The sequence below is a fragment of the Bubalus bubalis genome, chromosome X (assembly GCF_019923935.1).
Source record: "Bubalus bubalis isolate 160015118507 breed Murrah chromosome X, NDDB_SH_1, whole genome shotgun sequence".
Taxonomy (NCBI): Eukaryota; Metazoa; Chordata; class Mammalia; order Artiodactyla; family Bovidae; genus Bubalus; species Bubalus bubalis.
Window position 1 is genome coordinate 14,286,294 of NC_059181.1, and position 10,769 is coordinate 14,297,062.

At 46.7% G+C, this 10,769-nt stretch overlaps 1 protein-coding gene and 1 long non-coding RNA gene across 2 annotated transcripts; one reads left to right on the plus strand and one right to left on the minus strand.

Moving 5' to 3' along the window:
* Nucleotides 1-1,119: 1,119 nt before the first annotated feature.
* Nucleotides 1,120-3,279, minus strand: TMSB4X (thymosin beta 4 X-linked). Its single transcript, XM_006077057.4, has 3 exons — nt 3,144-3,279; nt 1,983-2,096; nt 1,120-1,561 (listed from the first exon to the last, which is right to left on the minus strand). The coding sequence occupies exons 2-3, from the start codon at nt 2,080-2,082 to the stop codon at nt 1,527-1,529; spliced, it is 135 nt and encodes a 44-aa protein (XP_006077119.1). The 5' UTR covers nt 2,083-2,096; nt 3,144-3,279; the 3' UTR covers nt 1,120-1,526.
* Nucleotides 3,280-3,441: 162 nt separating this feature from the next.
* Nucleotides 3,442-10,370, plus strand: LOC112582337. Its single transcript, XR_003106876.3, has 2 exons — nt 3,442-4,665; nt 8,578-10,370. It is a non-coding gene; the product is annotated as an uncharacterized LOC112582337 (long non-coding RNA).
* Nucleotides 10,371-10,769: the final 399 nt, after the last annotated feature.

Sequence of the window (10,769 nt, forward strand, 5' to 3'; positions counted from 1 at the left end):
TGATGATCTGGTTGTCTATAAACCACAGGTAAATGGTTTCCTGTGCCTTTCTCAAAATAAGTGTTGAGCAAAAGGAAACGAAATCAACCAATTTAATCAACAATGTGCCCTCCAGCCCCTCTCCTTAAAAATGTGTATTTTCCTGTCAGTTTTTTTTTTGGTGGGGGTATAGTTTATGTCTTGGACATTTGCATTGTGCATCTCAGCTTTGCTGAACTATTAAATCAATTATCATTAAATGCTGTTTCCACTTAAAATTAGTATTTTAAAAAATATTTGCGCCCTTCCTTATATAAAGGAGGAATCCGTTGACGTTTAAAACATCCCTTCTCCTTTAAAACCCTGCTATCTTATTTCCCTTTCTGCACCTTATATGCCTCTTGAACAAGGACTTGGGAGTTTTTTTACCCATGGATTAATATAGGTATTCAAGTAATTGAGAAGTTATCAAGGACTCAAAAAAGGTAAAGCTCCGGAGGGTGAGCCCATTAAATCCTATTGGACTTACACAGCACAATTTCATCCTTGCCCAGCGGCTGTCCTTTAAATTTGAAGATTTTCTTTCATTATCTAGATTGAGAATTTTAAGTCATATTTATTAATCCTAAATGCACTTATTTTACAAAAAACTTTAAATATTAAATTCGAATTGGAATCACCCATTAGACAAAGAAGCACGTCTTCAACCCTTTATAAAGCAGCTGTTAAATAAAATGTCGTTTTTCCGTATATGACAAGACTGGTAACTGGCTAAATATGCCAAGTTTGACACCTTAAGTAGTGTGCTGTGAATTATACCACCTTCAGTTTCTTGATCAGATGAGAAGTTCAATGTAGGCTTAACAAACCCTTTAAAAGTAAAGGACTGCAAATATTTTTATCAGTTTTCACTCAACTCCGGATACCAGGAATTCAATCAGCCTAAGAAAATGAACCATTTCCCAATTACCCAGTGTAGACGAAGTATTTCACATACCTAGATGAAACCCATTTTGGTCTTTTACCCAAATTGCCAGATGTTTGTCATCTATCACTCCCCAGGTCACCCATTTTGGACCCTTTTACCAAGATTTCATCTGAGTAAGCCACTCCTTTCAGAGACCAAAGCGTCACACCAGCCAGGTTTTAAAACTTTTTATTTGCATATTAAAAAAATTGTGCATTCCAATAATTAAAATCATTTGAACAACAAAAAAAGATGGCACTCTGATTAAACTGCATTTTACAGCCCGCAGAACACCTTGGACCAGCTTTTTACTCTAGATTTCACTGTCGTCCCACCCAGCTTCCTCCTTCACCAACATGCAAGTTCTTTTCCTTCCCTGCCAGCCACACAGGCAGATGGGAGAGGCAGGCGCGGCCTACGTTGTCAGTAGTTCTCCATTCTTTGATGTGAAAAGGGGTAGCACAGTCATTTAAACTCGATCCAACCTCTTTGCATCTTACAAAGTTAAACAGCTAAAAGAAGTAAAATAAGAAGGCAATGCTTGTGGAATGTACAGTGCATACTGGCGGCGCACACTTCATTACGACTCGCCTGCTTGCTTCTCCTGTTCAATCGCTGTGACGGGAAAGAAAAAGAAAAAAGATGGAGCGGGTGAAGATGCGAATTCAGTATAGAGTAACATAGGATTACAGTCCTTTCTTTTGAAAAACATCTCTCCTTATCATACAAAATCTATCAAGTACCAATAGGCATTCCATCATGCAATGCTTATACAAAACAGAACATTTGTACAGATAAAAGGCTACCAGCATCTGCCTATTAATATGGAATATTAAACATTGCATTAAATTATTAAACCCCATTGTTTGTTGGCTGCAGTTTTAAATTAACCTTTGCAAGCCACCAGAATCAAAAAGCTGTTGGCTCCTCCCACACTCCCTGCCCCCACCCCAATTCTTCTCCCAGCCCCTCCCATCCTCTCCTACCCACCCGGCCACTCCCGCTCAGCGTTTTCGAAAGAAGGGGGGTGGCTTACTTTCTTTCGAAGGCAGTGGATTTTTCTCTTGCGTTTCCGTTTTCTTCAATTTCGATTTATCGAACTTCTCAATCTCAGCCATATCGGGTTTGTCAGACATGGTTGCAGAGGGCGCTGCAGGTACAAAGCCAAGAGGTTGAGGGTGAGCCACCTACCCCCTCGTCTGTCTGGGCTCAGAAAACGCGTTCTGCCTTTCTGTCTCCTGCCTGAAGACGCACTTTTAACTCCTACCACTTTCATTCAAGGCTAAACATCTTCCTCTTTCTACAGGGGGAAAAAAAAAAGAAGAGCGCTTTCCCGCTGTCTTTAGGATTTCAAAACGCGAGGGGCCAAATTGGGAAGACCACCCACGTTAGGAGGCGGAATCTCTCGCAAGCGTGAAATTAATCACCGCCGATTAATGGCGGCGTTTCAACATAAAAGTGAAGTCATTTCAAGTTTAAGGGGAAGAAAATCGAGTAAGATTTCTGAAAATGAAGCCAAGGCTGCACAAAATATTTCTTTTTTTCTATACTTGGCCTCTTCCCCAAAGACGCGAGCCATGCGGCTTTCTTTTTTTCTTTTCTTCTCACAAAGGCGGCAGCTGCGGCCGGGCGCCACCGACCACCGCCCTCCCCGCTTCCTCCCTCTCGCCAACAATGCAGCCAGCCGCACACAAAGCTATATCGATTAGGATCTCCATTTAGGAGCAATTCGGCAGCTCTGCACACGTCCCCCTGCAAGAAGGACGTTTTCAAGATTTCATAATATAGCCCCGCAGCCCTAAACCTAACACATACAGCCCACGAAGCCACCGGAGGCGAAAGAAATTAACTGTGAGTCTGAAGCTCCGGGCTTGGGTGGGTGTGAGTTGGAACAAAGGATCTTTCTATTCCTGATTCATCAACGCCTAAGAGACTACACAGAATGCCTTTGAGAGTAGGAAAGAGAAAAAACTGTTCTCTTCCAAACGGCAATAGCAAAAAGCCAGTTTTAAAACATATTTAAAAATCACCGAATTCCCGACCCCATTACCCATCTGAACGGTCTAGCATTCCCCATGCTCCCCAGGAGCAGCATTTTCCCAGGACGACCCCTCGCGCTGGGTTGCGGGCGGCGAGGGGGTGAGCGCGGGGCGGGAAGGGGAGCGGAGGGCAGGAGGTAGAGGGCCCCGGGGCTCACCGGAGCGAACTGCGAGCGAGTGAAGTCGAATCTGCGCTGTGGCCGCCACCGAGTGCCGAGCGGGGCGCGGCGGGCGCAGCTATATGCGCGCTCCTATGCAAATGAGGTGACGTCACCCGCCCGCCCGCTTAACTCCTTTGCGCCGGGTTTCGTCTCCGGAACGGCGTCCGGGGCCTGCATGGCGTTTGGGGGGGGCTCCGCGTCCACCCATGCACCAAGCCACGACGAGGGCGGCAAAATAAAGCGCGTAAAGCGTCCCATCCCCGCCGCACTTCCTTCGTAACGCATCCCCCTCCCCTTTATGTCGGTTCTAGATGCGTGGATTTTTGCAGCGGCCGTGAAAACCGGCCCTTGGGGATCCGAGCGTGATAACTAAGGGCCTGGGTGGTACCTAGCGGGACAGGCATTCCTTTACTGTGAAACTGCCTTTGTCCGTGGCAGACATCCCCCAGCCAGGGTGCAGTATGCCTCGCCCCGCGGCCTCGCCCACTTGCAGGGCTGCGATTCCTGTGACTCAGCTTTCAGACCAGTGGAAGCCCTATGCCCCACCCTAGCCCTCTTTGTCTCCTCGCTAGCATTCTCCTAGACTTGACTGGGAAGTAAAGCACCCTTAAGTGATTTTTTAAAAGAAAAATTTCTCACTGAAACACGCCTATTTTTTTTTTTCAATGCTGTAATTGTGATGGGCATCCAAACCAAATATCCGGAATATTTGCTAGTTGGTGGTTAATTTTTCAGGGATTTATTGAGTACGTCGCCTCCCTCTTAGAAAAATTAAGTCTCAAGTTCAAGCTCTGCTACTGACTTGCTGCCGGACAAGGGGGAAGTTCCTTTACTTATTTCCCTAAATTATAAAAGTGATTGCTAAGGAGGCCCTGGTACAAGGCCAAAGGCTGCGGTCCCATTATGTCTAAAACCTGAATATTAAATTGAAAAGGCGAACTCTGTATTTCAAAGGGACTGTTTTGAGCAGGATTCCATTTTAAAGTGCGTATCTGAGTTACATCCGGAAACATGGGAGCTCGAGGTAGAGTGGAGCAGTTTTCAAAATGGCACCTCTGTGAACACGAGGGACCCCCGCCCCTTGCGGCTGAAACAAGTTACAAATACCATGGGGGTGGGGCTGCCCGAGGCCGGTGAAGGGGAAAAAAGCCAGGTTGCGAAGGTTTTCAGATAAAGCAGTTGGCAGTGCAATGCTCCCCTACTCCTTCTCCCTCAGAAAATGTTTCTAGAAACCACTTGCTAATCTCATTTATGGCAGAGGCTTTTGTCTCACTGGGGATTAAAATCAATTGTTGTATAGACTCTTAACAGCAGGAGCACCTCCGACTTCCCCATTTCTTCGTCCACTAGACTTCCTTCTTCGTGGTGGGGAGCAGGTGACCGTCTGGTTCCCCAGTTCCTGCTCTGCTGGCGGGCAGCCATTCTGCTCCCGAACTGGGGGCACTGAGCCTTCAGGCAGGCACAGGATGTCACCTCTCTGGTTCCACGTCCTTCTGACCTTCCCCTAGTTGACTGGTCGGTGAGTCCACTTCATCGTGGAAACTCAGGGTGGATTTGGGGCCCTTTTCAGCGGCAGCTGCTTCGTGCCAACACCATTTCTCTGGGGTCTGGAGAGTCCAGTTCCCCTCACCCAGCCGCTGTCAAAAATCACTTCTTTCCTCCTCAGTCTCCGGATCACAAGGGGACGCCACTAAGGCTCCCCGCTCCTCCCTGAGACCTTTTCCTCAGAGAGGGATAGGCCTTGCCGAGGCAATGCAGGAGTAGAAGTCTGCAGAAGCCTGGAGCATTTTTCCAGTTAGGTAATGGCAGCTTTCCTGCTGCTTGTCTGTTTAGATACCGATAGAAAGGAAGGGAAAGTGGGGGAGGCGGCTCTCTAAAAGGAAGAGAGGCCTGAGTGTTGGCCCTGACGTCCTGACTTGCCTGGGGTGCTAGAAAGAATGGAGGGGGCAGCAGGAGGCAGATGGAAGCAAATGTGAACTCAAGGAATATTCCTCAGAGTTGTGTGACCCTGGCCTGTGAATGAATTTTTCTGTGTTTTCTCGTCTGCAAAATGGGCTTGGTCAGTCCTTAAACTCGCAGGGTTGCTGGGAGACCAAAATGCTTCAGACAGTGTGTGACACTGTTGCTATTGTTTTGCTTTGTATTATTATTATTTAGGATGGAAGGTTGAGGAAAAAAAATGCTTAGTGTTTGGAATTGACTGCACATTTTATATTAGTTCTTTGTCTTATAAAGGACCAGTTGACTGAGATTTTCGTGAGATCTTTTGCTAATTTTTCAGCCAATAAAAAATAATTCCAGGCAGGCATTGTAGTAGGGGCTTTACATGTGTTTTCACCTTTCCTGCCCAGGGCCTTTCCATGAGGAGAGATTTACAGGTGGGGAAACTGAGGCTTAGATATCCAGGGCTGTGAAAACTCAGCCAGTAGCAACTCTGTGGTACATGCTGAGAAAATTCTTCAGCCCCAGACCCCAAGTCTGCACCTGAGACCCAGCAGGAAGAGTGTGGGGCAAGCTGTCTTGTTTCCCACAATGCCTGGTTATGTAGTAGTTGCTCAGTTAATGGTGAAGGACGACCTGGGACTAACTGGCTTCAGTGCAGAAGGCCCTTGTGCCTGACTCAACTCCACTCTGCCCCTGTGACTCAGGCCACCATGCTTTCTTCACTTCAGTCCTTTCAGTATTGATGTTTTAGACGTCAGGGAGTCATTCCTGCCTCCTAGAAGCTGCCGTCCATAACTGGGTTAGCATGTGCTGAGCCACCACTTGAGGTGGGAGGTCTCAAGCCCAAGAAAAGGCTCGCGGTTTGGAGGGACCAAAGAACAGCAAGCAGGGTGTGCTCGGCCACTCTCCAGCAAAAGCTGAGGAGACAGCGCACCCGGCCCCAGCCCTGCCTTCCTCATCCTGGGGGCCACAGACCCCGTGCAGACTGTGTCGAGAGAGAGCCTGCCCTGGAAGGTGGCCAGCTTCAAGTCCGTGCCCAGTGGAACCAGGAAGCGGTGTCAGGGCACGCTGTGTTTCATGTTGCTTTCCGGGGTGGGCCGGACACAGATTTGGAGCTATTTCCAAAGCTGGAGAAACAGGCCTTGAGGTCTGTTGAGTTCAGGAAAATTCATCCTATTATTTTTAAGTGATTTTGCGTACAGCACTGACCAGAGAAGAGGAAAAGGAATGGAGATGAAGCGGGGCTCCCAACTCTTTGCTTTCTGAGGCCCAGGTCGCTTGGTCCGTGCTTTTGGGCCTCCTGCCATCTGCCCCTACCTGCCTTGATTCACCTTCCCCTGTGGCCCCACAAGCTGCATCTGTTCATCCAAATCCCCTTAAAGACACAGCCCGAGCCCCCACCCCCACCCCACCGTGATGACAGGGAGGTGATATTTAGTGGTCTCGCTATGTATTTTGGATCCTTGGTTAAAAGCCCTTTGTGTATAACATGTGATTTAATTCTCACCCTGAGCAGGGGCTACTAATATGCCCATTTTACTGCTGAAGAAGCTGAGGCTCAGGGAATCTAAGTAATTTGCTGGAGATTATCTCTCAAGGTCTGTCTACCATGTCTACATCCCACGGAGGCCTATCTCTACCGGAGTCCCCAGCATGGGCGGCTCCACGTTGCACTCAGTGCCAGGGAACCAAAGGTGCCCCCAGCGAGGGGCTGAAAAGGAGGAGATGCTGCCAGGAGACCAGAGGAGAGTCAGAGAACACTCTCAAGAAGGTCGGCCTGGGGGCTGCTAACTTCCCTGTCCACTTTGTTGATCTGATGGAAACTTAGAGCCGAGGGGAACTTTCCAGGGGATCTCATTCCGCCCAGTTCCCTTCTGTGGCTTGAATTCGCCTCTACAACATCCCCTCCAAGTGGTTACTTGGCCTCCTCACAGCAAGGGCAACAATAAGAAGGCAGAGAATTTTCCAATATGCGCAGGGGACAAAGATTTTCGCCCAGGATTGCATTGAATGGGAAAAACTGAAAGGAAATAAAGTTGTAAAGCAGGCAGGGGACAGAGGGTATAACAACAACAAAAACAACAACCAGAACTAGCACAACAAAACCAACGGCAACAGTAGTCATGCCCATAATAATAGCCAAGAGTCTTTTGAGGGCTCGCCATAAACAGGGGAGCTTTCCATGTACCACCCCAAATCCTTGCACACATCTGACAGAGGCACCCTAAGGTTCCCCATTTTGCCAATGAAAGAGTCTTGGAGAAATCAGATAACTTACTCCAAACCACACAGTGAGCCTGAGGCAACGTATGAACTCAGACTAGCTGGCTCAGAAACTGCCTCATTGAAACACAACACTTTTCTAAAAACCTACCCTAAGGCCTTTCGTTGTTCTGTAGGCCGCTTCAGGGTAGAGTTCTGTTCCATCGCAAGAAACCATCCAGGGTTTCCAGCACTAAAACATTGAAGCATACATATCATAGTCATAGATCATATCAATTAAAAATTTGCCTGCTCCAATTTTCAAATGATTTTGTTACAGTAACCCAATCTGCTTTTTGCCTCCTCTGACACAGCCTGACACAGTCGCGGTAATGATTCTTTATCATGAACACTGACAGTTTCACACAGCTTTTCACTACTTTAATATTTTTCCCCGCAGTTGTTCATATTATGGTGGTTAAAAAAAAATTAGTAGGTCAAATAACATATTGAAAGGGGAGGCATTACGTACAGCCCATGGCCTTCTGTGTTAAAAATGAAACTTTTTATTCCACTGTGAAGTCGAATTATCATTAGCAAGTAGGAAGTGTTCATGTATTTTAATGTGCTTCTTTGAAGGACACCAAAGCTTTTTTTATAGAATATAGTTCCCACATCATCAGCAGAAGGTGGCTAATGGCTTTACGGTGAGAGAAATGAAGCTGAGGTGGGCAATGGACAGGTGGCCCAAATTTGGGGGGACACCTCACATGGGCCCTAATCAGGCTTCTTGGATGACTGACCATTGCTCCTCCCCTAGGTTGGATCTTTGGGGCCTGTGATGTGTGCTGTTGCACGAGGCCCCACACTCACAGAGGCACTGTGCTTCGCTTAACGCTCTGCCACCGCCATCTTGAAAGTCTTAATAATTTTGAACCAAGGGCCCCATGTTTTCATTCTGCACTGTGTCCCCAAGTTATGAAGCCAGTCCTGCCCCTCTCGTTCTCATTCCCTCTGTGCTCCCAATGCCCCTGGCTTTTCCTAGGGTCCACTGACTCATCTGCCTGGATTGCCCTCTCTCATCTTGACCACTCAGCTGCCCAGGTGTGGAAAGGTTTGAGTGTATACATGAGATGGTTCAGCCTCTCCCTCCTCTGCTAAGCTTCAAAGTTGCACTTGGAGGTGGTAGCCTGGGGTAGTCACTGCCTTTTTTCAAGGAGCTATGCCTGATGCATATGCCAGCTCTCTTCCCTTCTTTTCTTCCATGTTATTTTTCCTGTTCGAGGGATGCCTGCAGTGATCGGCCTACTTGCGCATCAGAACTGACTGGCACATACCAAGGCCAATGAAGGAACAAGCCTTTCCCAGCATCTCCACCCACACTTCCCCAAGTCTCCCTGGAGCCTTCCCAGGGAAAGAACCTCATAGGCATCATTTCCATCAAAGCAAGAAGATGAGGAGGAGGATGTCATCTTTTCACCCAAAGGCAACACATGGAGCAAATGAAAGCACCAGGAAAGAGAGAACTGAGTTCCAGCTTTATGCCATGCCATTTTTAGACAGGAATGAACTGTCTGAGAGGGTCAAGATGATATGGACAACTGGAATTCCCAGACACCACAATGACCAAATCTCACTTTAGCAATAGATTTAACTAAATATTTAAAAGTTAATCATATTCTTCACAGAGGTAAATAGTTAATGTTCATACGACCCAGTAATTCTACTTTTAGAATTGAATCCCTGTTCAATTGCTGATAACAGTGCCCCAAAGAACTGAAAGCATGTACTCAAATACTTGTACACTGGTTCACAGCAGCACTATTCCAATTGCCAAAAAGTGGGAACAGTCCAAATGTCCCTCAGTGGATGAATGGATAAATAAAATGTGGTCTAGCCATATGGTGGAATATTATTTAGCCATAAAAAGGAATGGAGCACTGATGCATGCTGCCACATGGAAGGCCCCTAAAAACCTGCTAAGAAGCCAGATACAGAAGACCATGTATTATATGATTCCATTTATGTGAACCATCCAGAAGAGACAACTCTATGGAAAGAGAAAGGAGATTAGAGGTTGCCAAGGAATTGGGGAAGGAGGAAAAGGGTGTGGTGACTTAAGAGGTCCAAGGTTTCCTTTTAGGGTGATGAAAATGTTTGGGAACTAATTAGAGGCAGTGATTGCACCAGGCTGCGAATGTGCTAAATGCCACTGAATTGTTCACTTTTAAATGGTTAATATTATGTGAATTGTAACTCAAGTTTTAAAATGAAAAAAAAAAAAGAAAGAAGAAAAGTGAATCTAGTCCCATTTCCTCACTCCGCAGTGTCTGGTTCTGAGGAAATGGGAGGGGAGTCAGGGTGGAGTAAGCTTCAGGGGTTCTTAACTCTTTTTGTGCCAGGGCGAACTAAGGAAACCTCTAGACTCTCAGAATTATATAAATGCAGAAAACAAAAAAGCTGGGACCACGAATGAAAGCAGTTCCATTTCTATACAGTTAGTGCAAGGGTTGTAAGCATTGTGATGTAGTGATACACATGCTTCTTTCTGCATTAAATAACACAATTTAGGAGGAGGTCACATACCCAGCATAATTCAAACTGGAGATGAGTGTGTAGATAATCTGCGAAACGTGGACATATATAAAAATACCTGTGATTTCTGTTGTTGCCACAATCTCAGGAACTGCTGATAACGGGTTCCTTGCTGTTACGGACAGAATGTTTGAACGAAGGCAGGTGTCTATAAGCCAGGAAGCGGGCTCTCACCAGACACTGAATTTGCCAGCACCTTGACTGTGGACTCCCTAGCCTCCCAAACTGTGAGAAATAAATGTCTTTTGTTGGACTTCCCTGGTGGTCTGGGGGCTAACACTCCATGCTTCCAATACAGGAGGCCTGAGTTCAATCCTTGGTCAGGGAACTAGATCCCACATACCACAACTAAGACCCGCCACAGCCAAATAAATAAACATTAAAAAAAATGTCTGTTGTTGAAGCTAAGAGATGTGCCTCCACCTACCCTTGAAGGAAATGCTAACACTCGGTTAGAGGTTGATGCAAATAAAGATGTGATTTTTGTCTAAGTTCATGGATTCTCTCCAGAGATCACTTGAATGTCTGTGGACCCGAGTCTATCTAAAAGAGATGTCTCTTGAATTAGAGAAAGTCCCCAGCAGAGTTTCTGAGACAGAAAGGAAGAGATGGCTACCAATATATCTGGGCTTCCCTAGTGGCTCAGACGGTTAAGAATCCGCTTACAATGCAGGAGACCCGGCTTCCATTCCTGAGTCCAGAAGATCCTCTGGAGAAGGGCATGGCTACCCACTCTGGTATTCTTGCCTGGAGAATACCATGGACTGAGGATCCTGGCGGGCTACAGTCCATGGAGTCACAAAGAGTCACACACGACTGAAGAGACTTAGCGCGCATGCACACACATATCAGATAAACCACTGAAGAACTCTGCTGTGGAAA

Excerpts from the sequence above, each read along its gene's own strand:
- TMSB4X (XM_006077057.4), bottom strand. The coding sequence starts at position 2,082 with ATGTCTGACAAACCCGATATGGCTGAGATTGAGAAGTTCGATAAATCG. Across the intron at positions 1,562-1,982 it reads TCCACTGCCTTCGAAAGAAA|CGATTGAACAGGAGAAGCAA; the intron begins GTAAGCCACCCC and ends TTCCCGTCACAG.